We start from the raw sequence: 27322 nt of genomic DNA on the forward strand, positions 1-27322 counted from the left end.
GCACTTTTAGGTTTAAAAGGTGTATTATTTGGACACTGTAGAGGATGAAAAATCTCAATATTGTGAATCCTGGTGACATAAGATCGAAATGCGACCGTTCAATCAACATCTTCAAATAATCAGTGAAAAACTTTTCACTTTTGAACCTTTTCTAAATGTCTTTTTACCAGTCACCATAAAAGTTTTTTTCTTTTTTTCCTAAATGTCTTTTCAACATAAAAAGTTTGCTGGGCTAAATGTAAAAAAAAAAGAAAAAAAAAAAAAAGAAAAAAAAATTTGCAGCATAGTTTTTGTAGCCAGCATCTGCTTCGTCTGAGATGACATATTTAGATCAAAATAACACAGACAATGTATTTTAAGATCAAAAATTATTTTATTATGGAATATTTCACATCATATTATATGATTAGAAACAGCCCATCAGCTGAAATGCTTTACTCAGCTGCCTCTTTTCCCTGTAGAGAAGGAGAAGAAGAAAAAGGGGAAGAAGAAGAAGAAAATTAATACACAGTTCATACACACACACACACACACACACACACACTTATTATACTCTGTAAAGGATTTGTCTGTTGTTTATTTTATGAAGCTTAAGGCAAATATTGTAATTATTTTCAGTCATGATGAGAGTATTGCATGACCTACATTTAATTTTCATTTAGCTGAAATTTGTATGTATTTACCTTGCCAGAGTCACGACTCTTTGCTCTCAACTTGTTGACCTGGGACTCCGCAATATCAGCACGCTCCTCAGCCTCTTCCAGCTCATGCTGGATTTTCCTGCACTTGGACAGATGGACGTTGGCCTGCTCCTCCTGAAAAACCATAGAGATTGACATTGTTTTAATGTCCACAAAGACCAACAGTCTACTTTGTGTAAAATAAACCTGCCACAGTAGCAAGGTTTTGAGTGTTGAAAATGTATGTTTTGTCCTTACACGCCTCCTCAGCCTGCCTCTTGTAGGCCTTCACCTTGAGCTGCAACTTATCAACCAGATCCTGCAGCCTGGAGATGTTTTTCTTGTCCTCTTCAGTCTATTAAAGTTAATTTAAAAGTAAAGTAGAAAATAAATGTACATGTTGACTTGAAGTAGGCTGTGTGAAATTGATTTCTATATTAAATGTCAAAGTGACTGTACCTGATAGGTGAGCTCCTTTACTCTCCTCTCATATTTGCGGACACCCTTAACAGCATCTGCTCCACGTCTCTGCTCAGCCTCCACCTCTGCCTCCAGCTCACGCACCTTCAGAAAACAAGATAATGAGTATCCATCTTCTCTTCAAAACTCATGTTTCAGCTGTGAAAATTGTTATCCTGAATTTCTTACCCTTGATTCAAGTTTCTGGAGCTGCTTCTTTCCACCCTTCATGGCCAGGTTCTCAGCCTCATCCAGGCGGTGCTGCAGGTCCTTAACAGTGACCTCCAGGTTCTTCTTCATCCTCTCCAGGTGAGCACTGGTATCCTGCTCCTTCTTCAGCTCCTCAGCCATCATAGCAGCCTAGAGAATACAGCATAAAACATTGATTAGAAATGCTGTGAAAAAAATACATTGGCTTATGAACAAATGAAGTTTAAACCTACATCAGTGATGGCCTTCTTGGCCTTCTCCTCTGCATTCCTTGCTTCCTGAACAGTGTCATCCACTTCTCCCTGGACCTGGACCAGGTCAGCCTCAAGCTTCTTCTTGGTGTTCACAAGGCTTGTGTTCTACAGAGGCACTGAGTCAATATTATTTTAAATTTATTTATTTTTATTTGTTTATGTTTAGAAAATGGACAGAACATATTAATGAACATTAAAATGTAAATATGTAAGTTCTAGCCAAGTATCTATCCTTGTCCCATTGGGAGGTAATCTCACTAGCTTTTAAATCATTGAATAAATGACTCACCTGAGAGTGCAGAAGTCCAACACGCTCACTGGCATCCACCAGCTCCTGTCTGCAAACTTCTCTGTCTGTTCCAGAGCAGCTCTGAGTTCCTCAATTTCAGCTATCATGAGACCGTTCCTACGATCCACCATGGCAGCTTGTTCCTTGAAGTCCTCCTGGGCTCTGACAGCATCATCAAGGTGCAGTTGCGCATCCTAGTGGAAAAATATCAGGAAAATGTTCACATACATGTTTCTGTCACTGACCACAGTCTGTGCAACAGCTCTGTGTCTTACAGTACCTTCAGCTGCGCCTGAACATTTCTCAGTTGCTTCTGGGACTCAGCAGCCTGGCGATTGGCGTGGCTGAGCTGAATCTCCATCTCATTCAGGTCTCCTTCCATCTTCTTCTTGATTCTCAGGGCATCATTCCTGCTCCTGACCTCAGAATCCAGAGTGCTCTGCATGGAGTCAATCACCCTCTGGCTGTTCCTCTTGATCTGCTCCATCTCCTCATCTTTCTCTGCCAGCTTCCTGTCCACCTCACCCTTAATCTGGTTGAGCTCCAGCTGGACACGCAGGATCTTAGACTCCTCGTGTTCCAGAGTTCCCTGATGATATCAAAGAACGAAACGTCCATCTCTGCCTTCAAACCTTTAATAATATATTTGTCGCTGATTTAGAATGTTTTTCAGATCTCTTAGAAAAACAAAGTACCTCAGCCTCTTCAAGAGCTGTCTGGATTTCAGCCTTCTCTGTCTCCACCTGCTTCTTGGACTTCTCCAGCTCATGGATGCTCTTGCCAGTCTCACCAATCTGTTCAGTCAGATCTGAGATCTCCTCTGCAGGGAGATACAGGTGTAAATTGTGAAGCCTTAAAATGTAGAATATAAAGACTTTATTGCAAAACATGTTGAATACAGTGTAACTGTTAGATAATGTAGAACTCACGCTGCAGGTTCTTGTTTTCACGCTTCATGGTCTCCAGCTGATCCAGAGCTTCCTCATAGGAGTTCTTCATCTTGAACAGCTCAGTGCTGAGAGAACGAGCCTCCTTCTGTGCTCCCTCAAGCTCTGCCTGACCCTCCTCGTACTTCTGTTTCCACTCAGCCAACACCTGAATAACACAATTAATGCAGTTCAGATTGTTACACAGCAGTATAAAGACAAATGAAAGTATCTTTTTCATTGTTTGTATGGCTGAGCCATATAAAGTAAACAATGCTACCTTGTCAAAGTTCCTCTGCTTCTTGTCCAGGTTGGCAGCCAGCCCATTGGCCCTCTCCACATCAATCATGAGGTCCTCCACCTCACTCTGGAGCCTCTGTTTGGTCTTCTCAAGAGAGGCGCACTTTGAGTTCACTGCCTCAATCTGCTCCTCAGCCTCCTGAAGGCGAGCCAGCTTCTTCCTGTTTGGAAAAGGCAAGTTTTTTTCTCCCAATGAACGGTGGGAAATTATCTGAGGCCTCAGTAACAAGAATTTGCAATGTGAGCTCTGAACACATTATGCAACAGGTAGCTGAATCCATTTGGCCCCAGTGGGAACTGGGAATATTCTATTTGAATGGAGCTACTGATGTTACAGATGTCACACTGGTGTTCTGCCCAGGCTTAATGTTCTGAGGGTAGGGATTGTTTTTCATCTTATTCTTAAGAAGGTGTTGGATTAGCAAATACAAATATTTTGGAAACATTTATTGAAATGCAAGTTTTAATGTTAGCAGTGCAGTTGTCAGCTGACTTATGCCAAAATGAAACACTTCTGAACTGGCCATTCAATTGTATGAATGTTACTCACTTGGCTTCCTCAAGCTCCTCAGTGCGCTGGATAGCATCAGTTTCATACTTTGATCTCCACTGTGCCACCTCACTGTTGGCCTTGGACATTCCACGCTGCAGCTCAGCCTTGGCCTCCTGCTCCTCCTCAAACTGCTCCCTCAGCAGATCACAGTCATGACGGGCTGATTGCAGGCCATGGGCAAGAGCATTCTTTGCCTGGTGTAAAAAATATTATTGAATATGCAAAATTCCTTAATCTCAAACATATATACCAATACACACTTACTGAACAGTTTCCTACCTTAACCTCCTCCTCAATCTGTCTCTTCAGCTCCTCAATCTGCTGTGTGAAGGCCTGTTTGCCTCTGGTCAGCTGGGAGACAAGTGCTTCTTTCTCCTCAATTTGACGGCTGAACTCACCTTGTGTAAGAGATGCCATGATACCATTAGTTTGTGTTTTGTTTCTCAATGACTCACAACAGATCATTCACTGATAACTTGTAGATACCATTTTCTGTCAGGAGACGTGCTTTCTGTGCACTTGTGTCATTGATTTGACGGATGTTTTCATCATTCTTGGTCTTCAGTTCGCTAAGTTGGTCCTCAAGAGTGCACATTTTTTCAAGATTTCCCTGATGAGGAAAAGAGAGATGAGATCAGTGATCAGATTTTACTTTGGCTATAATATTGATTACCTTATTTACTGTACTAATTTGGGTATTAACAAAACATGCAATGCATTGCGCACCTTTGCTTTTGCAACATTCTCCATGTTGCTGGAGAGGTCGTCAATCTCCATCTTGTATTCACTCTTTCGCTGGAGGTTGTCGATCTGCTCTCCCAGCTCAGCAACGCTGTCAGCCTGCTTCTTACGAAGAGCAGCAGCAGTGGCTTCATGCTGCAGAGTGGACTCCTCAAGGTCACGACGGAGCTTCTGGAACTCAGCTTCACGCTTCTTGTTCATCTCAATCTGAGCAGCAGTAGCACCACCGGCCTCTTCCAGCCTCTCGCTGATCTCCTCAAGTTCCCTGGAGAGGTCAGCTCTCTGCTTCTCAACCTTGGCACGAGCAGCACGCTCAGCCTCAATCTCCTCCTCCAGTTCCTCAATACGGGCCTGTTGAATGTAGGTGTAATGTCTTTCAGTAAACTTCCACTTTTACTACACAACACAGGAATTGTAAACTATGCAATGATGTTTTTTGTAGCTCAATATGTCACCTGAAGCTCCTTAATCTTCTTCTGGAGCTGAGCACCCAATGACTGCTCGTCTTCAATCTTGCTCAGGAGTTGACTGATTTCAAAGTCTTTCCTGTGAAAATAGTAGAAAGAGTAGATAGAGTTCAAGCAGTCCCCCAGGATGTGGTTGTTGAGTGGTTGTTGGATAAATTAAAAAAATATACTTTTTAAGTTTCTCATCAGACTGCTGCTTGTCATTCTCAAGATCCATGATGGATTCCTGAGCCAATTTCAGATCACCCTCAAGCTTCCTCTTGGCTCTCTCAAGGTCCATACGCAGCTTCTTCTCTTGCTCCAGAGAACCCTCAAGCTGAGAAATACAATGAGCTTTTAATCATCACATTCAAGAAGAATCTTGTCTTTCCACTCTGAGCAACTTTGTGCACTTACATCATCCACTTGCTGCTCAAGCTTGGTCTTGGCCTTGGTCAGAGTGTTGACTTTGTCTTCCTCAGCCTGCAGGTCATCAAGAGTCTGCTGGTGAGCCTCCTGCAGGGCTTTCTTTTCCTTGGTCAGCTTAGCAATGCTCTCATCCTGAGAGGCCATCTCCTCGGTCAGGTTCTTCACCTAAGTATGCAAGAAAAATCTTTGCAAAAAATGATAATCATCATAATCTTATTTGATCTGCTGGAAATAGTATTATTTAGGAACCTTGTTCTCAGTGGCGTGTTTCTCCTTCTCCACTTTGGCCAAGGTAAGCTCCAGGTCATCAATATCCTTCTTGAGCTCAGAGCATTCATCCTCCAGTTTTCTCTTCTTGGCAGTGAGCTCAGCATTGATTTCCTCTTCATCCTCCAGTCTCTCATTTGTCTCTTTGAGTTTGGCCTCCAGCTGAATCTTACTCTTGATAAGTCCCTCACATCTCTCCTCAGCATCTGACAGATTCTCTGCTTCCTAGTTAATTTCATGAAAAAAACATGTTAGCACATTGACAGTGAAAAACCGGAAAAGCACAACTTTCAGTTGATGTGAACTTACAGATGCTACTTGCAGCTGCAGATCATTCTTCTCCTGCAGAAGGGACACCATCTTCTCCTCCAGTTCCTTCTTCTTGGCCAGGGCAGCAGCAAGTCATTTGTCATCTTATCATAGTTCTCCTTCATGGCTGCCAGCTCCTTCTCAGTTTCAGCACTCTTCAGCAGAGGCTTGATCTTGTAGTACACCTTCATCCATGGCCAGTGTTTCACATTCATGAATGAGCGGACATTGTACTGAACGGTGTAGATGGCTTCCCTGCAGACAAGAAGTTGCTGTTATGGACAGTATTGTTCAGGATTTTTCACACCATTATTTAGAATGATCTGTTTTCAACATGCCTCCTCTCCATCATCTTCACAAACTCCTTCCTCATGACGTAACCACGGCATAAAGCCTGAGTCATGGTGACCAGAGTTGCCAGTTTTTCATCTCTCATCTCCTCAAGGACACCCAGCAGACCAGCCTTGAAGAACACCTGGACAAACAAAAATTAAAAATAAACGCAGGATGAACTCAGATTGTGATTACTTCACCCACCTTACATGGTTCAACACCTTTCAGGCGTAAGGGGTTTCATGAATGGAGACATGCTGGCTGCTTTACCTCTGTTCTAACATCTGAGCACTTGGAACTGAATTCATTAAAGTCAAGTGAGTAGTTTTCAGATGTTATGCTTCATTATTAATAGATATATCTTGTACATAATATATTGTTAACAGAAAAACCCTCAAACACACTGGACTGGACAACTTTATTATTCTTCATTTAAAAAAAAACAAAACAAAAAAAAAAAGGATAGAAAGGTGCTTACCTTAGTGTGTCCGAATTTATATTCATCGTGATTAACATCAATTGACCCAAGCAGCTTCTCTGAAGCTTTCTTGTTGTCAATGAACTGACCCTCAGGGATCACACTGGCATTCAGCACTTTGTACCTTTTATGAGAGAGTTAATGGTCAGTGTGAGCATTTTCTTTTAATAATCTGCATCAAAACTATGTTGAAATATTCACTGATACCTCTGCTTGAAGTCACCATAGAGGATTCTGCTGGGGAAACCTTTTCTGCAGATTCTGATACCCTCCAGCACACCATTACACCTGAGCTGGTGGATGACCAGGAAGTTCTCCATCAAGCCTGGAAAACAGAAATTTCTTGATGAACTTTTTTGATGAAATAATCTCCTTGTTGAGGCAACACAAAATTACATTAACGACACCAACAAAACTAAACCGGTTCTCAATGACTCTATTGAGATTATGTTCTTTATGTACCTGGAGTCTTTGACTCATTGGGAATCAGGCAGCGCACAAAGTGAGGATGGGTGCTCCTCAAGTTAGTCATCAGCTTGCCCAAGTTCTCCTGTAGATCCAAAATGATCAGTCTTAGCATGACGTTCATCAATTGTGAGTTTGGGTATGTAATCAGATATACAAGTTCGCAATGTTAAACCTTACTCTAAACTGTGAAGACACAGTCTGCATAGAACCACCCTTCTTCTTGCCTCCCTTCTTGCCACCACCACTGGACTCTGTTGATAGGTAAACATGTTTTGTTAGAATGTGACATAAAATTTATATGATCACATGCTACAGTTATTTAAAAATGCACAGTATTTTTGACCTCAACATAGGTTTTAGTTTACTGTAGTTACTATCATACCTTCAACGACGGGGGGATACAGGACAGCCAGCAGTTTCACTGAGGATTTCTGGTACAGCTGCACAACGGAATCATTCAGTGGATCCTTGTTCTTGTCCAGCCAGCCAATGATATTGTAGTCCACAGTACCAGCATAGTGCACCAGAGAGAAGTGGGCCTCAGCCTTGCCCTTGGCGGGCTTTGGCTTTTCAAATGCTTTGTTTTTGCCAAGATGCTGGTCATACAGCTTGTTCTTGAAAGATGTGTCTGTGGCCTTAGGGAACATGCACTCCTCTTCAAGGATGGAGAAGATGCCCATAGGCTTGAAAAAACATAGGAAAAAGTATGTCATTAAGTGACACATTAAGTCAAATCGAGAACAACTACATATAATCACAAAATCAAGTGATTACCTTTTCAATCAGCTCAATGCAGGCAGCCAAATCCATGCCAAAGTCAATGAACTCCCAGATAATACCCTCCTTCTTGTACTCCTCTTGCTCCAGGACAAACATGTGGTGGTTGAAAAACTGTTGCAGTTTCTCATTAGTGAAGTTGATGCACAGCTGCTCCAAGGTGTTGAACTGTGAGGGGAAATATAATCAGTATAGTCTCTTGCAGGCAATAAGAATGATTCTGTCATGAAAATGATTGGCTGCTGAATTTTTTTAAATGAAGCTTACATCAAAGATTTCAAAGCCAGCAATATCCAGGACACCAATGAAGTACTGTCTCGCTTGTTTGGTATCCAGTGTCTGGTTGATACGGATGACCATCCACAAGAACATTCTCTCATAGATAGACTTGGCCAGGGCACTCACTGAGTTATTCACCTGAATAAAAACAAGGATGTCATTTTATAAAGTCCATCAACACTTTAGTAAAATGCTAGATTACTGGTAATTTAAACTTCTTCTAATGAGACAAATCACACAACAGATCCAAAATAGAAAATACAGCTGAAATGGATCTTGACTTAATTTGCATCATGCATTTAGCATGCAATGTATAAAACACATCAAGAGTAGTAATACACTGAACTTTTCCACTGCATTTCTTCTTTCAAATAAACTATTTTTACATTACATTACATAATTTCACTACAACCAACAAAAATAATCTGTTTTAAATAGTAGTATATCGGATGTTAATAATTCATGTTTACCTGAGGTACAGTCTGTCCCTTGGTGACAAATTCATTTCCGACCTTTACTCTTGGATAGCACAGAGCCTTCAGCATGTCAGCTGAGTTCAGACCCAGTAAGTAAGCAACCTTGTCAGCCTCTGAAAACAGTTCAATGATTTCCATCAGAAACCAGTGTGATTAAAAACGTTATTACTGTCTTGCTCCAAGGTATTTTCTATTAGCTGACATTGAATACTCACCCTCTGTGCCATCAGGCTCAGCCTGCTCCTCACGCTGCTTCTGCTTGAACTTCATGTTACCATGGTGGAGCACAGCACCAGTCATCTTGTAGATACTTGCCTTCTCTTCACTGGAGAAGCCCAGGATATCGATAGCATTCTAAATTCGAAAGAGGTGTCCACACAAAATATAATCACGTAAGTAATTGCATCTGAAGAAGCACTTTTGATGATGCATTTAATGCACAAAATATATTTAAACATTTTGAAGTGGGGATCACTCACATCAGTGGCTTCCAGCTCAACTTTGTCATCAATGCTGGCCACAGTGATCTGACCCTGGCTACACATGGGGAAGTCATAGGGGTTGGTTGTGATGAGTGCCAACTCTGGAGATCAAAAAAGGGTAAAAATGTCAATACATGTGTTTCATAAAAAAGTTGCAATATGGTTACACCAGGGGCGGAAATCCCGGGGGGGACAGGGGGGACATGACTCCCCCTTCAATAAAGCTGTACCCCCCTAGAATAATTTGAGACACAATTAATAATTTTTGAACAATGCAGTAGTATTTATTAAAAGCACAATGTAAGCGGTGCTCATTATGAAAGTGCAATAAAGTGCTATTTAAATCTTAAATTCCTAGTATTGGTATATCCCACACTCTTTCCAATGGGCGGGGCTAGCAGCCGTTAGTACTTGGCAGCAGTTGCAGCATGTGGCTGGACCCGGCTGCCCACATTGCGCTGGGTAAGATGTATACTCGCAGATACAGTTTAACTTACACAAGTTACAACACATCCCATTTACTGTTACAACAAGCCCCAGGCCCAGGCTGATAATATAAACTGTCTGCAACATTTCTCCTGCATTGTTCAAAAGCCAGAGTTTAGTGATAGTCAGAGAGGACAGGAGTGAAAGAGGAGGGAGAGGACAGGACAAGAGCAGTCAGTGACGGAGCGGCTCGTAGTTAATATCTGTCGGCTCTCCACCTGTCAGTGAGACAAACATGACAGACGTGTAGTTTAACTGACGAGGAGCGGCCATTACGCGCGATTGTTACGCACGGTTTTGAGGTGTGCAGCGGCAGATCTCACAGCACACTGTTTATAAACCAGTTCACCAGTTTAATTGCAGGAAATGTTTATCTCATTGCCGGTAAAAAAATCGAAAAAAACAAACAAAACGGTTTGCTCCTGCAGCCAGCCAGAGACGACGGATCCATTCCACACACCTGAGCCAGATGAAAAAGAGGGAGAGAAGGAGAGAGATCGAGTTTCGGTCTTTGATGAATGAAGCCTTTTTGTTTTGCTGCTACTAAACAATGAGAGACATGTTTTCTCTGTTTACTTAATAGCATAAATATTCACACTACTGCGCATGGGGAGACAGAGACCTGCTCTGCTCCAGACACACTCAGCACCTTGGACAGCATGGCGCACCTGACTGTTGTCGTTGTGTACATGTTAATTTGATTGCAGTCATTTTGTTTTAAATCTGGACATGTGCAGGTGGACTCAGCCAGTGCTAAGAAAGGTCCTATTCCTGCCTGTTGGAGAGATAGAGAAAAGACTGACGCGTCAAATTGCGGTAAAAGATATTGTATAAAAGAGAGGCTACAATTTTTTTTCCTTGTCCCCCCCTGGAATTATTCTCTAAAATTTTACTGTTTATTGTCCCCCCCAACTATGAAATGCGATTTTCACCCCTGGGTTAATCGCTGCGCAGAATCTCAGTTTGCTTACCAATCAGCTCAGGCTTGTGGTTGGTCATCATCTGGTAGAAGATGTGGTAGCCTCTTTCATCAGGAAGCTGGAATGTCACTCTAGACTTCTCCAGCAGATCTACAAATATTGTTCATAAGTCACAGCCTGGCCAATTCTCAATTCCAGTTGTTCATATGAGTGTTATTACTTACATGTCTCAATATCAGCACTAGCCAGTTTGCCAGTTGTGCCAAAATGGATTCTGATGAATTTACCCTGTTTGGAAGAAAGGAATTTTTAATGTCCAATGACACTGACAATCTGTAACAAGACCTGTCTCATGTATAGAAATCGCTCCATACTTACAAAACGAGAGGAGTTGTCATTCCTCACAGTTTTGGCGTTACCATAGGCCTCCAGCAGGATTGGCTGCAATAATCTGATCCTCCAGTGACCCCTATAATCCAGGTTTAAACTTGCTATCAGAAAATGACTTTATCCCCCCCCCTCCAGGAAATATATGTCATATTGAAAGACAAGTGAGTTGTGATCACTATACAGTTACACACCTTTGACATGTCCCTCTTTTGGTCTCCACCAACTGAGATTGTTGCAAAGTACTGGATGACACGCTTGGTGTTCACAGTCTTTCCAGCACCAGATTCTCCACTAGGTATAGACACAGACTTATAAAAAGCTGATCAAGATATCTGACTGTGTTAAACAGAGTCAACAAATGTAAATGTAACAAACTTACGTGATCAAGACAGACTGGTTCTCCCTATCTGTTAAATAAAACACAAGAATGAATGATGTTTTACTGCAACAGAAACCTCATATAAACTGGACATTGTTATGGTAATGACTTACCAGTAAGCATGAACTGATAAGCGTTGTCAGAGACAGAGAAGATGTGGGGTGGAGCCTCCATACGCTTCTTGCCTCTGTAGGCAGCCACACATTCAGCATCGTACACTGGGAGCCACTTGTAGGGGTTCACAGTGGCACAGAACAACCCAGAGTAGGTCTGAAAGTGATCACAGAGATTCACCAGTTAACTCTGTGTTTCTGTCAAGTATTTCCAACCATACTGTTATGTCATTAGGCACATTGTCTTACGTAGATCATCCATGCTGCATAACGCTCTTTGAGATTATACAGCACAGAGGCTTCATTGAGATGGGTCATCATGGCCATGTCCTCAATCTTGTCATACTTGGGAGGGTTCATTGGAGAGACGTCATCTTCTTTGACTGTCCTCTCCTGGAGCAAAACATTTATGATTATCAGAACTGGTCATGCTGAATTTCCAGATTACTCAGACTTATGATACCAACCTCCTCAGTGTCCAGGACTTTGACAGTGACTTTGCCACCTTCTTTCTTGAGGATTGTTGCCTTCAGGTACAGCTCCTTGGCATCGGCCACGTAGCAGGCACTCTTGGCATCAAAAGGTTTGCTCTGAGCCTCAATTCTCTCCTTTTCTGGCTTCCGGAGGTAAATGGCAGCCTTGCCATAGATGGCCATCTCTGCGTCCGTACTCATGGTGGCGGCTTATGTCTGTGAGGTAAATAGAAATAATTGTCATCGTATTGTTTTTTCATTTATTCATGTTTTCAGGGCTTGTGAATGAACAAGTCAGAATTTTAGAGTCCAATTCAATAACATATCATCATCAAATTGATGTTTGTGCATCATTTCCGGTGAGTTCATGTCAGTTCATTCAAGCTCATTTTCTAGACTATGTTGATAGTGATAACATTAACAACAGTCTTCGTTTTCACAAACTTGGATCATTAAAAACTTTGCAACTGAAAGAAATGTTCCACTTAAGGTAAACACAAATTAAATATACTTTAAAAAAATTCATACCTGACCCACTCTCTTTCAAAAGTTTGATTATTCCGCAATCCTGCTGAGAATAAATCATATAATTTTTGTTATTGGTGAAAATATGAAAGCAAAGAAAGCTAAATATATGTTAGATTTTAATTGATATTATAAATTAATCTCTCAAATCATGAATACATTAATATGCTATAAGTCAGACAGAAGATTAGCCTACCACAAGCTGACGTCTCCAAGGGTCTTCTACCACACACTGCTTGTTCTGTTGGACCTGCTTATATTGTATCTGCCTTGCTTACGCAGCAACAGTTAAACATGGCTGCATGCCAAATGTGGACAACACACATCTATAGGAACAGGTGGTCCTAGTACGCATATATTGTTTTGGATTTGAGCCAGAGAGAAACTAATTTGTCTTTCATGGCATGACAATTCATGGTATCATATCAACATAAGAGAAAGGGGAGGTCTGCACATAAAGCCTCCTTTTTTTTTATCACTTATAACAGATTTTTTTTTTTTTTAATGAGGCAACTCTAGTTGCCTCTGACCATGTCCCAACGATTAACACTGTATCACCACTGAATGCTTGTCAGCAGTATTTTTTAGCTGTCCAGCTGATGGAACAGATATGCTTTCATTTTAATTAATAAAGATTTTCACAGAGGTTACATCTCACATTTCACTAATGCTTTAGAAGTGTTATCATGACCTTGAGCATCTTTACAGGCTTTAAGTCTATTTTCTGCCCTTCTAGGAGCGTGATTTTCATTTCAAAGTGTTTTTTTTTTTAAATAAATAATACTGAGCCAGTAGGGGCGAGAAAGTTGTAGTGAACTAGTTGTATTCTAAATGATAAAATAGTAAAAGAAAGCAAAGAGCAGTAATTAGCAGTAAAACACAAACTTATCAAAATAGTCCACACATGTAGAAGGATTATTCTGCAGCAATGATTTGAGACACTGGCAACTGTGAACATTTTGATAAAGTCAAACTTGTCTTTTTATCTGATTTAGGGTCACCACTGGAATCTTTTGCAGCTGCCATCAAGTCATCAAGTTGACTACAGCTGTTGTTGCCTAAGCAAATGAGTGATATTTAATGTTGTTTGCAAATTGTTTGTCTCTAAACCATGTAAAGAATAAATGGCACTTTTGCCTCTGATAAAAGCTCATATGAGCTTTAAAACAGCTGATGTTATGTATGCTTTCAAAAACAGTATGCATGCTTGATGTTGTAGCTAACTGTTATTTGAGGAATGCAGATTTGTGTATGTAAAATGTGATTTGTCGTGTTTCATATTGGTTTAATATAAATTCACTTTTTCTCAGGAGAAACAATGTGATGAACTACACAGACAGTCACCTACTGTAATTACTAAAAACTGTTTTCTCAGTTGCCTTCTTTCCCTCTTTGTTCCTTTCAAGAACTTGATGTATGTAGGCAAGGATTTCTCAGCCTTTTCCTGTAACTACAGTTTTAGGTCCCATAAATGACTCAGTGGTTACAGAAGTTGATGAGTTTAGTACGCAAAAGCTTTCACCTTGAGTTAATTCACATATTCTTAAATCTTCACTTTGTAGTATTACATACATTTGGATATTTTAATTTTTTTTTCAGTGATACCTAGTTTTATTTTTTGTGTTAAATGTCAATGTGAACAAAACAATTTAGTTTATAAATGTACTTCTTGCCTCTGTTTACTTCTCAGTCTTAGCAGCCAGTGCATGCACTCACTAGGATCAGCAGCTGCTCAAACACTTGGCAACCTCTCGCTGTCTATTTTAGAGGATCCTTTAGATCCTAAATTCCTGCCACTAGTTGACTGCCTCTACTCATATCAGGGGGTTACTTATCTGTGTTAATCCTACTATTATTATAAGTTTATGTGATTGGGTTGTACTAGACATGAAATAGATTCGGAAAACAATGTATGGTGAACCCCATTGTTTGATTTCAAAGCAAATTTTATTGGGCTACAGTGATAGAGCTAGTAATGACTTGAAAAGTTCACGTATACTTAATTATATATATTATTTAGTTTATAATAACTAAAATCAATAGTTACTTGACATTAAACCATTTCAGTGTGTGCAATATAAGTCAAAAGTTGTTATGCATACCTATCTTTAGTAACTGCAGGAAACATAGTTAATAATTAGTATCAAACTTTTAATTAATAAAAACATATTGCTCTCATACACATGATTAAAGTATTGTGTATTTGGACTACTGTGTACAGAAGCATCAGAGTAGATAATTTCCCCACAAACATGGGCTTCATAGGTCTTCTACTGTACCCACAGACTTGAATTGGAATCCCTGTAGTGGATATGTTTCGCTTACAAAGCATGAGTTAAATATGGGACACATGCCAAATATGGTAAGAATGACATCTGTTGTGTAGCTTAAGTTTGTGACACCTGTTGCTTGTATACCTATTATGTTTCAGGATTTTCCATCAGCAAAGGCACATCCTGAATTTGTGATCATCCTTGCTTAAAATAGGTAACTTTAATTTAAGTTCTATGGACAAACATGATTTTCAAATCCATATCACAGATTGTTTAATTTGTTTGATTAACAAAACAAAAAAAAATTAAAATAAAATCCGAAACACTAATGGAGCTTAATGTTTCAAAATATCACATTTGAGCTGAGCAACACTGTTTAAATTATATAGTTTCACAAGAATTAATTAATGAAGAATAACTACTATTTGTGATTAGCTGTAAGAGATATGTCTGTGGTATTCACACTCATATGTCAAGCTATTAACACTTTGACTGACTCTGCAGACATAGCTTCAAGTCCATTTTTGGCTCCATGCACTGCACTTTGAAAGTCAATCTGCTGAGCAATATCATTTTTAAATGTCACAGGCAGTAGTGTTGAACTTGCAAAATGAAAAACAGTCCAAAAATTTCCACTTTAAATTATCACCCAATAAAGTGACATAACGTAATAATTTGCAATTTGAAAAAATATATCATTAAGAATTATACATTCAGGAATGTTTACTTTACTTTTTTAACTTTACTCCAAATGATCCAAAATTATTTTTGAATTGTTTATACAGGATCATTCAATGCTCAGCTCTGTGGTGTACCTGATTTAAATGTATGTTATTATTATTGGACATGATCTGACTAGTTTGCCTTCTGACTATTTTATTCAATATTTATGTAATTGGATTTAATAAATAATGACAACATTTGTTGATGTTCTGAGCAAGTGCAGCTGGCTGCTTTCTGATCAGAGCCAGAGTTGTGGTTCTAGGATACCAAAGTTTACTGTGCTACTGAAGTACTACCTGTGGCCTCCAAAGATAGCTCATAAGGAAGAGCTCATCTTGGATAACATAATTAATATTTTTATTTTTGTGGCTGTTTTCCAGGTTAGGATCTAAGTGCCTGAACTGACACACATTTACCTTTTTTGTTTGTTCCCTTGTTAGATGCCACAATAACCTCAAATACTAAGAATGTTTGGCTAACAACTTTCTAATGTAGGAGTGTTACAGAGATCCCATCTAAGGGGCCTTTAAAAATGTGTTATAAAACATATTATTCTATGTTACGCAAAAAATATTGTCTGCATTAATTAATCATTGTAAAACCATTGTACCTTTTGTTTTTGGTATGATCCTCGTATTTAAAGGTTTTTTTCAAATCTCACACCAACTACCACCACCAACTTTCATGGAAAGAAAAGAGATGAAAGTATTACAGGCAGAAGTTAAGATAAAGAGCTTAATCTTTATTGTTTCATCATGAATTGTATCATATTATATGATTCATCGTGGTGAAACACTCAGCGTGCTTTACTCAGCTGCTTCTTTGCCCTGTAAAAAAAAAAAACAGATAAATTGTTTGTGTGAGTTTGAATAGCTTTAGGTGACAATAACGTACATCAGTTCATTTTATCTAATCTAAACCTGATGGTTTGTAAGGTGAATATAATACTGTAAAGAATATGCTCTAACAAACTGACAGATACTGTATATGTCAGAGAATTATAATTGTTATTTTTCACTAAATTGACATAATTACCTTGCCAGTATCACGGCTCTTTGCTCTTAGTTTGTTGACCTGGGACTCCGCAATATCAGCACGCTCCTCAGCCTCCTCCAGCTCATGCTGGATCTTCCTGCACTTGGACAGATGAACATTGGCCTGCTCCTCCTGAAATACAAAACAGAAAAAAATGTTCAAATGTTTAAAAAAGTCCATTGGTCTACTGCGCATGAAATGACCGTACATCAAGTACAGATACAGAACAATGCTTTAATGAAGGTTTGATAGACCAAACCCTCTGAAAAAAGTAAAACACTGCATAGATGTCAGTGTGCAGCAATCTTTTCCAACACATTGAATTCACTAACTATAAAATATTATCAAATATAAATGTTTTGTCCTTACCGCCTCCTCAGCCTGCCTCTTGTAGGCCTTCACCTTGAGCTGCAACTTATCAACTAGATCCTGCAGCCTGGTAATGTTTTTCTTGTCCTCTTCAGTCTGTAACAGAAAATACAGATTTGCATGTTAAAATATTTTTAATGGTAACAAGATTAGATAATGTTGTACTGTACTTGTTAAATATCAAAGTGACTGTACCTGATAGGTGAGCTCCTTTACTCTCCTTTCATATTTGCGGACACCCTTAACAGCATCTGCTCCACGTCTCTGCTCAGCCTCCACCTCTCCCTCCAGCTCACGCACCTTCAGAAAATTCATAGAATATTTAGATTCCATATGTTTTCTTACATTTGTTCAACTGCAAAAATCTCAACATGACTTTCTTACCCTCGTCTCAAGTTTCTGGAGCTGCTTCTTTCCACCCTTCATGGCCAGGTTCTCAGCCTCATCCAGGCGGTGCTGCAGGTCCTTGACAGCGACCTCCAGGTTCTTCTTCATCCTCTCCAGGTGAGCACTGGTATCCTGCTCCTTCTTCAGCTCCTCAGCCATCATAGCGGCCTAGAGAATACAGCATAAAACATTGATTAGAAATGCTGTGAAAAAAATACATTGGCTTATGAACAAATGAAGTTTAAACCTACATCAGTGATGGCCTTCTTGGCCTTCTCCTCTGCATTCCTTGCTTCCTGAACAGTGTCATCCACCTCTCCCTGGACCTGGACCAGGTCAGCCTCAAGCTTCTTCTTGGTGTTCAGAAGGCTTGTGTTCTAAAAAACGATTTAAGCACGTGAGTCATCACATGCCTGATTTTCAGGTTATTTTAAATCTCACTAGCTTTATAAATTATTGAATAAATGACTGGGTTTGTTCACCTGAGAGTGCAGAAGTCCAACACGCTCACTGGCATCCACCAGCTCCTGTTCAGCAACTTTGCGACTTCTCTCTGTCTGTTCCAGAGCAGCTCTGAGTTCCTCAATTTCAGCTATCATGAGACCGTTCCTACGATCCACCATAGCAGCTTGTTCCTTGAGGTCCTCCTGGGCTCTGACAGCATCATCAAGGTGCAGTTGCGCATCCTAGTGGAAAAATATCAGGAAAATGTTCACATACATGTTTCCGTCACTGACCACAGTCTGTGCAACAGCTCTGTGTCTTACAGTACCTTCAGCTGCGCCTGAACATTTCTCAGTTGCTTCTGGGACTCAGCAGCCTGGCGATTGGCGTGGCTGAGCTGAATCTCCATCTCATTCAGGTCTCCTTCCATCTTCTTCTTGATTCTCAGGGCATCATTCCTGCTCCTGACCTCAGAATCCAGAGTGCTCTGCATGGAGTCAATCACCCTCTGGCTGTTCCTCTTGATCTGCTCCATCTCCTCATCTTTCTCTGCCAGCTTCCTGTCCACCTCACCCTTAATCTGGTTGAGCTCCAGCTGGACACGCAGGATCTTAGACTCCTCGTGTTCCAGAGTTCCCTGATGATATCAAAGAACGAAACGTCCATCTCTGCCTTCAAACCTTTAATAATATATTTGTCGCTGATTTAGAATGTTTTTCAGATCTCTTAGAAAAAAAAGTACCTCAGCCTCTTCAAGAGCTGTCTGGATTTCAGCCTTCTCTGTCTCCACCTGCTTCTTGGACTTCTCCAGCTCATGGATGCTCTTGCCAGTCTCACCAATCTGTTCAGTCAGATCTGAGATCTCCTCTGCAGATAGATACAAGTGCAAATTGTGAAGCCTTAAAATGTAGAATATAAAGACTTTATTGCAAAACATGTTGAATACAGTGTAACTGTTAGATAATGTAGAACTCACGCTGCAGGTTCTTGTTTTCACGCTTCATGGTCTCCAGCTGATCCAGAGCTTCCTCATAGGAGTTCTTCATCTTGAACAGCTCAGTGCTGAGAGAACGAGCCTCCTTCTGTGCTCCCTCAAGCTCTGCCTGACCCTCCTCGTACTTCTGTTTCCACTCAGCCAACACCTGAATAACACAATTAATGCAGTTCAGATTGTTACACAGCAGTATAAAGACAAATGAAAGTATCTTTTTCATTGTTTGTATGGCTGAGCCATATAAAGTAAACAATGCTACCTTGTCAAAGTTCCTCTGCTTCTTGTCCAGGTTGGCAGCCAGCCCATTGGCCCTCTCCACATCAATCATGAGGTCCTCCACCTCACTCTGGAGCCTCTGTTTGGTCTTCTCAAGAGAGGCGCACTTTGAGTTCACTGCCTCAATCTGCTCCTCAGCCTCCTGAAGGCGCTGGGCCAGCTTCTTCCTGTTTGAAGAGGGAATGATCTGTCTCTCAGTGAAATTCTTTAAGTTACAATTACTTTTTCCAGTTATTTTTGCATAAAAGTGACATAAATTATAACGTATTTAGGGAACCTAGATTGACATGTGAAAGCAGTGCTGTAATGAAAAATGTGTGCCCCTAGAGAATAGAATAGTGAACAAACACAGACAAAAACACCCAACAAAAATATTTTATATACATTCATTTTAATGCAGGTATTGAAACAAGCGATACAGATGTCATTGAAGTTTTACTAAAATGTTATGCTTTCGAACTGGCCATTTTAATGTTTGAATGTTACTCACTTGGCTTCCTCAAGCTCCTCAGTGCGCTGGATAGCATCAGTTTCATACTTAGTTCTCCACTGTGCCACCTCACTGTTGGCCTTGGACATTCCACGCTGCAGCTCAGCCTTGGCCTCCTGCTCCTCCTCAAACTGCTCCCTCAGCAGATCACAGTCATGACGGGCTGATTGCAGGCCATGGGCAAGAGCATTCTTGGCCTGGTGTAAAAAATATTATTGAATATGCAAAATTCCTTAATCTCAAACATATATACCAATACACACTTACTGAACAGTTTCCTACCTTAACCTCCTCCTCAATCTGTCTCTTCAGCTCCTCAATCTGCTGTGTGAAGGCCTGTTTGCCTCTGGTCAGCTGGGAGACAAGTGCTTCTTTCTCCTCAATTTGACGGCTGAACTCACCTTGTGTAAGAAGTGCCATGATACCATTAGTTTGTGTTATGTTTCTCAATGACACACAACAGATCATTCACTGATAACTTGTAGATACCATTTTCTGTCAGGAGACGTGCTTTCTGTGCACTTGTGTCATTGATTTGACGGATGTTTTCATCATTCTTGGTCTTCAGTTCGCTAAGTTGGTCCTCAAGAGTGCGGCACATTTTTTCAAGATTTCCCTGATGAGGAAAAGAGAGATGAGATCAGTGATCAGATTTTATTCGTAAAATTAATTACCAAATTTACTAACTTGTGTATTAAAAAAGCATGCAACGCATTGTGCACCTTTGCTTTAGCAACGGCCTCCATGTTGCTGGAGAGGTCGTCAATCTCCATCTTGTATTCACTCTTTTCCTTCTCAAGCTTCTGCTTAACACGCTGGAGGTTGTCGATCTGCTCTCCCAGCTCAGCAACGCTGTCAGCCTGCTTCTTGCGAAGAGCAGCAGCAGTGGCTTCATGCTGCAGAGTGGACTCCTCAAGGTCACGACGGAGCTTCTGGAACTCAGCTTCACGCTTCTTGTTCATCTCAATCTGAGCAGCAGTAGCACCACCGGCCTCTTCCAGCCTCTCGCTGATCTCCTCAAGTTCCCTAGAGAGGTCAGCTCTCTGCTTCTCAACCTTGGCACGAGCAGCACGCTCAGCCTCAATCTCCTCCTCCAGTTCCTCAATACGGGCCTGTTGAATGTAGGTGTAATGTCTTTCAGTAAACTTCCACTTTCACTACACAACACAGGAATTGTAAACTATGCAATGATGTTTTTTGTAGCTCAATATGTCACCTGAAGCTCTTTAATCTTCTTCTGGAGCTGAGCACCCATTGACTGCTCATCTTCAATCTTGCTCAGGAGTTGACTGATTTCAAAGTCTTTCCTGTGAAAGTAGCAGAAAGAGTAGATAGAGTTCAAGCAGTCCCCCAGGATGTGGTTGTTGAGTGGTTGTTGGATAAATTAAAAAAATATACTTTTTAAGTTTCTCATCAGACTGCTGCTTGTCATTCTCAAGATCCATGATGGATTCCTGGGCCAATTTCAGATCACCCTCAAGCTTCCTCTTGGCTCTCTCAAGGTCCATACGCAGCTTCTTCTCTTGCTCCAGAGAACCCTCAAGCTGAGAAATACAATGAGCTTTTAATCATCACATTCAAGAAGAATCTTGTCTTTCCACTCTGAGCAACTTTGTGCACTTACATCATCCACTTGCTGCTCAAGCTTGGTCTTGGCCTTGGTCAGAGTGTTGACTTTGTCTTCCTCAGCCTGCAGGTCATCAAGAGTCTGCTGATGAGCCTCCTGCAGGGCTTTCTTTTCCTTGGTCAGCTTAGCAATGCTCTCATCCTGAGAGGCCATCTCCTCGGTCAGGTTCTTCACCTAAGTATGCAAGAAAGATTTTGTCAATAACTGGTAATCATCATAATCTTACCTGATTTGCTGGACAGAATATTATTTAGGAACCTTGTTCTCAGTGGCGTGTTTCTCCTTCTCCACTTTGGCCAAGGTAAGCTCCAGGTCATCAATATCCTTCTTGAGCTCAGAGCATTCATCCTCCAGTTTTCTCTTCTTGGCAGTGAGCTCAGCATTGATTTCCTCTTCATCCTCCAGTCTCTCAGTTGTCTCTTTGAGTTTGGCCTCCAGCTGAATCTTACTCTTGATAAGTCCCTCACATCTCTCCTCAGCATCTGACAGATTCTCTGATTCCTAATCAATGTTATGAAAATACATGTTAGCACATTGACAGTGAAATCCTGAAAAAGCACAACTGTCTGTTGATGTGAACTTACAGATGCTACTTGCAGCTGCAGATCATTCTTCTCCTGCAGAAGGGACACCATCTTCTCCTCCAGTTCCTTCTTCTTGGCCAGGGCAGCAGCCAAGTCATTTGTCATCTTCTCGTAGTTCTCCTTCATGGCTGCCAGCTCCTTCTCAGTTTCAGCACTCTTCAGCAGAGGCTTGATCTTGTAGTACACCTTCATCCATGGCCAGTGTTTCACATTCATGAATGAGCGGACATTGTACTGAATGGTGTAGATGGCATCCCTGTTGGAAAGAGTTACTGTTAGGGACGTCATTTCCCATTATTCATTCCATGACTGTGCACTCAAAATTAGCTGTTTTCAACATGCCTCCTTTCTGTCATCTTCACAAACTCAGTTCTCATGAGGTAACCCCGGCACATAGCCTGAGTCATGGTGACCAGAGATGCCAGTTTTTCATCTCTCATCTCCTCAAGGACACCCAGCAGACCAGCCTTGAAGAACACCTAAACAAAGACAAAATGAAAATGTACCATATGTCTTCACTATACACTACACATTAAAATAGAACAGGCTTGGACAGCTTATACCCACGCAATCTTCTAAATGTCTAATATTATTAAGAAACCTTTAAGAAAATCTGCATCAGGGTTAGAATATGCAATGAAATACTGTAGATAGTGAAAGACAGCCATGCTAAATATCTGATGGATGCTGAGCTTTGTTGACGAAACTTCAGTCCTGTATGGGCACTTTTACTTTTCAGAATTTTCCCAAATTTCAAGCCAGTCACACCTATAATAACCATGTAACGGACATTGAAATCACTGTTCAAATTCCTTGTAATTCTGAAGCCATAGACAGAATGTTGTCAAGTTTTACAGGATCACTTAGTGCAAGGCAAAATATAAACTGTTTTTTAAATGGCCACGTGATGGCGCAATTTCTCAGTTTCTCTTCCTTTGTTTGTCCTTGGCTGATGACCTAGTTTCCCATCCCAGTAATTAAAATTGGGTAATAAGTTTCAGAAGTACTCTATGTATTAACAAACAAACAAAAAGACATGGACTGACCATCCTCAGTTCGTAAACTAAAGTACAGAATACAATACAGTCCTTACCTTGGTGTGTCCAAATCTGTACTCATCGTGATTAACATCAATTGACCCAAGCAGCTTCTCTGAAGCTTTCTTGTTGTCAATGAACTGGCCCTCAGGGATCACACTGGCATTCAGCACTTTGTACCTTTTATGAGAGAGTTAATGGTCAGTGTGAGCATTTTCTTTTAATAATCTGCATCAAAACTATGTTGAAATATTCACTGATACCTCTGCTTGAAGTCAGCATAGAGGATTCTGCTGGGGAAACCTTTTCTGCAGATTCTGATACCCTCCAGCACACCATTACACCTGAGCTGGTGGATGACCAGGAAGTTCTCCATCAAGCCTGGAAAACAGAAATTTCTAGATTACTTCTTTGAAGAAATGGTCTCTAAAATAAAGTAAACCATAATGATAGACCATAACCACTCCTCAAACACTTTATTGAGATTATGTTCTCTATGTACCTGGAGTCTTTGACTCATTGGGAATCAGGCAGCGCACAAAGTGAGGATGGGTGCTCCTCAAGTTAGTCATCAGCTTGCCCAAGTTCTCCTGTAGATCCAAAATGATCAGTCTTAGCATGACGTTCATCAATTGTGAGTTTGGGTATGTAATCAGATATACAAGTTCGCAATGTTAAACCTTACTCTAAACTGTGAAGACACAGTCTGCATAGAACCACCCTTCTTCTTGCCTCCCTTCTTGCCACCACCACTGGACTCTGTTGATAGGTAAACATGTTTTGTTAGAATGTGACATAAAATTTATATGATCACATGCTACAGTTATTTAAAAATACACAGTATTTTTGACCTCAACATGGGTTTTAGTTTACTGTAGTTACTATCATACCTTCAACGACGGGAGGATACAGGATAGCCAGCAGTTTCACTGAGGATTTCTGGTACAGCTGGATAACGGAATCATTCAGTGGATCCTTGTTCTTGTCCAGCCAGCCAATGATATTGTAGTCCACAGTACCAGCATAGTGCACCAGAGAGAAGTGGGCCTCAGCCTTGCCCTTGGCGGGCTTTGGCTTTTCAAATGCTCTGTTTTTGCCAAGATGCTGGTCATACAGCTTGTTCTTGAAGGATGTGTCTGTGGCCTTGGGGAACATGCACTCCTCTTCAAGGATGGAGAAGATGCCCATAGGCTTGAAAAAACATAGGAAAAAGTATGTCATTAAGTGACACATTAAGTCAAATCGAGAACAACTACATATAATCACAAAATCAAGTGATTACCTTTTCAATCAGCTCAATGCAGGCAGCCAAATCCATGCCAAAGTCAATGAACTCCCAGATAATACCCTCCTTCTTGTACTCCTCTTGCTCCAGGACAAACATGTGGTGGTTGAAAAACTGTTGCAGTTTCTCATTAGTGAAGTTGATGCACAGCTGCTCCAAGGTGTTGTACTGTGAGAGGGAAAAATAATTAGCATAGTCTCTTGCAGGCAATAAGAATGATTCTGCCATGAAAATGATTGGCTGCAGATTTGTTGGAAATGAAGCTTACATCAAAGATTTCAAAGCCAGCAATATCCAGGACACCAATGAAGAACTGTCTTGCTTGTTTGGTATCCAGTGTCTGGTTGATACGGATGACCATCCACAAGAACATTCTCTCATAGATAGACTTGGCCAGGGCACTCACTGAGTTCAACACCTGAAAAAAAAACCAAGAATGTTATTTGATTTAAGACAGCCACCCATTTTGTAAAATGCTGGATTACAGATATTTTAAAGTTGTAAGGAGATAAATCATTCAGTATTTTTCTCAGTCATTTCTTGACATAAATGGATATTATCATAAGTAGAGCTAGCTTGCATACTGCATTTGATGCTATAAACCTAGGAGGGACCAACTGTTTTCTCAGTTTTATTTTTCCTAATATAGATACACATGTGCTACATGTAAATTAAAACAAAGATACCTGTATATCTTGTTTACCTGAGGTACAGTCTGTCCCTTGGTGACAAATTCATTTCCGACCTTTACTCTTGGATAGCACAGAGCCTTCAGCATGTCAGCTGAGTTCAGACCCAGTAAGTAAGCAACCTTGTCAGCATCTGAAAACAGTTCAGTGATATCCATCATAATATGAAGTGAAACCAGTGCTATTAAGAACTTCATCACTGTTGTTTCCAAGCTGTTCACTGTGAGCTGACATTGAATACTCACCCTCTGTGCCATCAGGCTCAGCCTGCTCCTCACGCTGCTTCTGCTTGAACTTCATGTTACCATGGTGGAGCACAGCACCAGTCATCTTGTAGATACTTGCCTTCTCTTCACTGGAGAAGCCCAGGATATCGATAGCATTCTAAATTCGAAAAAGGTGTCCACACAAAATATAATCACGTAAGTAATTGCATCTGAAGAAGCACTTTTGATGATGCATTTAATGCACAAAATATATTTAAACATTTTGAAGTGGGGATCACTCACATCAGTGGCTTCCAGCTCAACTTTGTCATCAATGCTGGCCACAGTGATCTGACCCATGCTACACATGGGGAAGTCGTAGGGGTTGGTTGTGATGAGTGCCAAATCTGGAGATCAAAAAAGGGTGAAAATGTCAATACATGTGTTTCATAAAAAAGTTGTAATATGGTTACACATTGTGCAGAATCTCAGTTTGCTTACCAATCAGCTCAGGCTTGTGGTTGGTCATCATCTGGTAGAAGATGTGGTAGCCTCTTTCATCAGGAAGCTGGAATGTCACTCTAGACTTCTCCAGCAGATCTACAAATATTGTTCATAAGTCACAGCCTGGCCAATTCTCAATTCCAGTTGTTCATATGAGTGTTATTACTTACATGTCTCAATATCAGCACTAGCCAGTTTGCCAGTTGTGCCAAAATGGATTCTGATGAATTTACCCTGTTTGGAAGAAAGGAATTTTTAAAGTCCCATGACACTAACAATCTGTAACAAGAACTGCCTCATGTAGAAATCGCTCCATACTTACAAAACGCGAGGAGTTGTCATTCCTCACAGTTTTGGCGTTACCATAGGCCTCCAGCAGGGGATTGGCTGCAATAATCTGATCCTCCAGTGACCCCTATAATCCAGGTTTAAACTTGCTATCAGAAAATGACTTTATCCCCCCCCCTCCAGGAAATATATGTCATATTGAAAGACAAGTGAGTTGTGATCACTATACAGTTACACACCTTTGACATGTCCCTCTTTTTGTCTCCACCAACTGAGATTGTTGCAAAGTACTGGATGACACGCTTGGTGTTCACAGTCTTTCCAGCACCAGATTCTCCACTAGGTATAGACACAGACTTATAAAAAGCTGATCAAGATATCTGACTGTGTTAAACAGAGTCAACAAATGTAAATGTAACAAACTTACGTGATCAAGACAGACTGGTTCTCCCTATCTGTTAAATAAAACACAAGAATGAATGATGTTTTACTGCAACAGAAACCTCACATAAACTGGACATTGTTATGGTAATGACTTACCAGTAAGCATGAACTGATAAGCGTTGTCAGAGACAGAGAAGATGTGGGGTGGAGCCTCCATACGCTTCTTGCCTCTGTAGGCACTTACAACTTCAGAATCGTACACTGGGAGCCACTTGTAGGGGTTCACAGTGGCACAGAACAACCCAGAGTAGGTCTGAAAGTGATCACAGAGATTCAACAGTTAACTCTGTGTTTCTGTCAAGTATTTCCAACCATACTGTTATGTCATTAGGCACATTGTCTTACGTAGATCATCCATGCTGCATAACGCTCTTTGAGATTATACAGCACAGAGGCTTCATTGAGATGGGTCATCATGGCCATGTCCTCAATCTTGTCATACTTGGGAGGGTTCATTGGAGAGACGTCATCTTCTTTGACTGTCCTCTCCTGGAGCAAAACATTTATGATTATCAGAACTGATCATATTGAATTTCCAGATTACTCAGACTTATGATACCAACCTCCTCAGTGTCCAGGACTTTGACAGTGACTTTGCCAGCATCTTTCTTGAGGATTGTTGCCTTCAGGTACAGCTCCTTGGCATCGGCCACGTAGCAGGCACTCTTGGCATCAAAAGGTTTGTTTTGAGCCTCAATTCTCTCCTTTTCTGGCTTCCGGAGGTAAATGGCAGCCTTGCCATAGATGGCCATCTCCGCGTCTGTACTCATGGTGGCGGCTTATGTCTGTGTAGCAAATCAAACAATAGCAATCTTAGAATTACGTTTTCAGGGCATCCACTAGCTCACCTGGTAAAGCATGCATCTTATGTACAAAGGCTGTGTCCTTGCCGCAGTGGTATGCAATCCCCCCCTTTCTGTCTGTCCCCCATCATGCTATAGCTGGTCTAACAAATAAAGGCAAAACACCTCTAAAAATCTAGTTAAAAAAAGATTTAAGTGGTGTTATGGTGTTATATTAAAGTAATATGTTCACACCAAAATAATGTTTTACTTTTGCTTCATAAAAGCCTTTCAGACCAACAGCAGAGATTGCCTATGCTGCAGTTTTGTTTTTTTGTTTTGTTTTTTTTTTTACTGTTGGTCTATTCTGTACACACAACATCTGTTGCATGCCTTCCTATCCAGGAGGAGAGATCCATCCTTAGGTTTTCTTATTGAGTTTA

At 40.8% G+C, this 27322-nt stretch overlaps 1 protein-coding gene across 1 annotated transcript; it reads right to left on the reverse strand.

The window, feature by feature from the left end:
• Positions 1-353: 353 nt before the first annotated feature.
• LOC125886887 (myosin heavy chain, fast skeletal muscle-like) lies at positions 354-26882 on the reverse strand. The gene is made up of 39 exons (XM_049573246.1): positions 26661-26882; positions 26443-26586; positions 26194-26350; positions 26081-26108; positions 25893-25992; positions 25688-25780; positions 25536-25599; positions 25363-25461; positions 25165-25268; positions 24901-25039; positions 24670-24788; positions 24235-24384; positions 23964-24134; positions 23572-23872; positions 23367-23440; positions 23184-23271; positions 22945-23062; positions 22738-22861; positions 21987-22123; positions 21645-21900; positions 21319-21561; positions 21058-21234; positions 20832-20977; positions 20650-20740; positions 20156-20545; positions 19923-20049; positions 19716-19834; positions 19434-19630; positions 18927-19110; positions 18650-18815; positions 18416-18540; positions 18002-18310; positions 17712-17915; positions 17481-17606; positions 17227-17397; positions 17038-17142; positions 16843-16938; positions 684-815; positions 354-455 (listed from the first exon to the last, which is right to left on the reverse strand). The coding sequence occupies exons 1-39, from the start codon at positions 26865-26867 to the stop codon at positions 435-437; spliced, it is 5802 nt and encodes a 1933-aa protein (XP_049429203.1). The 5' UTR covers positions 26868-26882; the 3' UTR covers positions 354-434.
• Between the last annotated feature and the right edge of the window lie 440 nt (positions 26883-27322).

This window comes from Epinephelus fuscoguttatus, linkage group LG4, assembly GCF_011397635.1.
Source record: "Epinephelus fuscoguttatus linkage group LG4, E.fuscoguttatus.final_Chr_v1".
In the NCBI taxonomy this organism is placed as follows: Eukaryota; Metazoa; Chordata; class Actinopteri; order Perciformes; family Serranidae; genus Epinephelus; species Epinephelus fuscoguttatus.

What these genes read in the sequence shown, in the direction of transcription:
- LOC125886887 (XM_049573246.1), bottom strand. Translation starts at nt 26,867, where the DNA reads ATGAGTACAGACGCGGAGATGGCCATCTATGGCAAGGCTGCCATTTAC. An exon ending in TAGTGCTGATATTGAGACAT is followed by an intron (nt 25,462 to 25,535) that starts GTAAGTAATAAC and finishes CAATATTTGTAG; the next exon opens with ATCTGCTGGAGAAGTCTAGA. An exon ending in ACAGATTTGGACACACCAAG is followed by an intron (nt 22,124 to 22,737) that starts GTAAGGACTGTA and finishes GTCTTTGTTTAG; the next exon opens with GTGTTCTTCAAGGCTGGTCT.